The sequence below is a fragment of the Oncorhynchus gorbuscha genome, linkage group LG12 (assembly GCF_021184085.1).
Source record: "Oncorhynchus gorbuscha isolate QuinsamMale2020 ecotype Even-year linkage group LG12, OgorEven_v1.0, whole genome shotgun sequence".
Taxonomy (NCBI): domain Eukaryota; kingdom Metazoa; phylum Chordata; class Actinopteri; order Salmoniformes; family Salmonidae; genus Oncorhynchus; species Oncorhynchus gorbuscha.
Genome location: NC_060184.1, coordinates 64,840,022 through 64,842,947, shown reverse-complemented (window position 1 = coordinate 64,842,947; position 2,926 = coordinate 64,840,022). Strand labels below are relative to the sequence as shown.

Here is a 2,926-nt window from a genome sequence, read left to right as displayed (position 1 = left end):
ATCGTATTATTTCCTAATCTGATATTATTGTTACGGTCCAGAGTGGCCCCAGCTGGTTTCTCTAATAGCTAATGCCCCGGAGGCTGTGTGTAGCTTGACATACTTCATAGAGTACTACCACTATTACTAGCTAAGTCATTATATTCATGTAATTGTATTATTTTCCAGTCCAGAGTGGCCTCAGCTGGCGTCTCTAGTATCTAAGGCCCGGGAGCCTCGAGGCTGTATGCAGCGTTTATCAGACACCATACGGAACGCTCTGACATTCGCTAACATCACAGAGCCTGACGACGAAGGAGTCTTAGATCACCTAGTCACCGTGACAACAGCCCTAGGGAGCCCCTTTGTGGCGCTGGCGTGTACCACCGTGAGTTAGAAACTTCTGTTTCTTCCTCTTTTTCACTGTCTACTATTTAACCTTTCTCTCTGTGTTTGTCCCCCCCTCTCTCTGGCTTTATGTTCTCATTGTTCCCTCCCCCTCCTCATGTATACCTTTGTTGTTACCCTCTAGGTGTGTCCGTCAAGCCCGCCCTGCGTGGGTAAACGTCGTCACTCCGTCCCAGAGATCCTCCGACGCCAACGGGCCAAAGAACTGAAAACCCAGAACCCTGAGAGGCTCGACGACCACCGCAAACTCTTCCAGAATTCACGGGTCACTCTGGTGCCTAAACCTCCAAAGGATCGGCGGTCCAGCCTCCCGTCGCAGAACAAAAGCCCCACCACGACTAACCCTAACCTGGGTACGGTGTCTGGGTCTGGGGCCGTTTCCTCGGTGGCCCTTCGTAGAGCTAGCCTGCTGCCTCTGGGTATGGTGAGACGTAGTAGTGTACGGCCAGGGCTGTCCATTCCCAAGGTGAGAATCACCAAGGCCCCAACACCAACCTATGAACCTGAGAGAGTCCGCAGGAAGAGCAGCTTTAAAGATGGTGGGGGCAACTTCCTGCAGCTCCCAAAGTGGAGGTATAAAGAACTGAAGGAGGAGAGGAAGAGAGCGGAGGAGGCAGAGAGGAGGAGGGTGGAGGTGGCCACGAGACGGCACCTGGCTGTCGGGAAGAGGAAATGACACCACAAGAGGAAGTGATGTCACTCCACCCTTTCCTCCACTGTTGCCAGGCCAGTAGATAGTGTTCAGAGGGGGTTGGAGACTTGAAATGTTTGATGTTAACTTATTTTCATATTTATTTCGCTTTCTTTGGAGTAAAAGTGACAGCGCTTTATTTTGTCATACATTTCCTTCACAAAATCAGCAGTATTTTAATAGGGTGATTTCTGTATTACCTGGCACTTACCCAGATTACAAACCCATATGACCTGACTGAGTACAGAATGTTTCACTGCTATATCTGACACATCACAAATGGAAACTTTCTTGCCTAAAATGACACAATAAGCGTCGGGGAAGGGTTTGAATGGGTCAAATAAGAAGAGTTAGCCTATGAAACCATTGAGTAAGCCTACCAGCATGTCAAACTGATTTACCGCCAAAGATAAACATAAGCTTTATTTTATAAGCAATGGCATTTGTCTGAGCAATAATAGTTTATTTTTAGATAGGCACCATTGTATGTTTATATTGGCTTTTTGAAAGCTTTTTTAATTCTGTGAATGTATTTTGCATATAGATTGTACCTTAGAGCATTGGGCCAGTAACCGAAAGGTTGCTGGATCGAATCCCCAAGCTGACAAGGTAAAGATCTGTTGTTCTGCCCCTGAGCAAGGCAGTTAACCCACTGTTCCCCGGGCGCCGAAGACGTGGATGTGGATTACGGCAGCACCTCCACACCTCTCTGATTCAGAGGGGTTGGGTTAAATGCAGAAGACATTTCAGTTGAATGCATTCTGCTGTACACCTCACTAGGTATCATCAGGTATTTTCAATAAGAGATATAAAGGTGGCTTTTTTTAATCACTTTATTTTCTACTAAAGTAGACATATTAAGAGAATGTGAATGAAATGGTTTTCAAAGTCTGAAAGAAATATCCCAACACCACACTGTTGTGATGTGACACTTATGGGCTCTAGTCAGTCCGTATCGCTGAAAGCATTACGGATTATGTGAGACATTTTAAGGTCATTTCCGATTGAGCCGACATATGCAGTGTAAACCGTGAATGCAGCCGCTGCTAATACGAGAACATTGCTTTTGCATCACTTCCATGATACGGATTTAATAGAGCGCATTATCTAGCATGTGGGGGGGGGGGGGGGGGCTGGAACAATATCCTGAAATGTTGCATGTTATGAATGAGATCTACATATTGCTACACTGACCTCAGATCAGAGTGCTTAATACAAACGTGTACTTCGATGACAATAAGACAGAACAGAGGTCATAAGAGTAAGGAACTATTCCATGTAACTTGGTTTAAGACATTTAATAGAAAATAATTGAAGAAAATAGCTGAAGGTATGAACAAAAACAGCAACTGGAAAGCACTGATATTATATTATTATGGTAGGGATTGAAGAGAAGATCATTTCACGGTAATAACCCCAAGGACAGGACAGGAAGCTTTAAGTGCAATCTTCAAGTGTGTCTAATAGCCATGGTGATCAGTTGCTGTGGCGTTACCAGGGGGCAGTAGTTGGCCAAATAATCATTTCTGTAAATAAATGGAGCGGGTTATGCAGGAGTGGAACACTGAAATGCTTCCCAGTGGAAGGTCATCTTAACTTGAAAATGACAAAGTGCATATTTAGACTCGCCCCCAGACATATCGCTAAACACTCTGCTTATACAGTTGAAGTCAGAAGTTTACATACACTTAGGTTGGAGTCATTAAAACTCATTTTTCAACCACTCCACAAATTTGTTAACAAACTATAGTTTTGGCAAGTTGGTTAGGACATCTACTTTGTGCATGACAGAAGTCATTTTTTTCAACAATTGTTTACAGACAGATTTTTCACTGTATCACAATTTCA

The 2,926-nt window shown here is 44.2% G+C and overlaps 1 protein-coding gene across 1 annotated transcript in view; it reads left to right on the top strand.

Annotated features, from left to right (window-relative positions):
• Positions 1 to 2,213, top strand: part of ankrd33ba (ankyrin repeat domain 33ba) — a 22,730-nt gene extending 20,517 nt beyond the window's left edge. The window contains exons 5-6 of the mRNA XM_046292627.1: positions 169 to 367; positions 512 to 2,213. Of these exons, the coding sequence (XP_046148583.1) occupies positions 169 to 367; positions 512 to 1,063 (751 nt within the window). The 3' untranslated portion in view covers positions 1,064 to 2,213. The remainder of the gene's footprint in view (positions 1 to 168; positions 368 to 511) is intronic.
• The last annotated feature ends 713 nt before the right edge of the window (positions 2,214 to 2,926 follow it).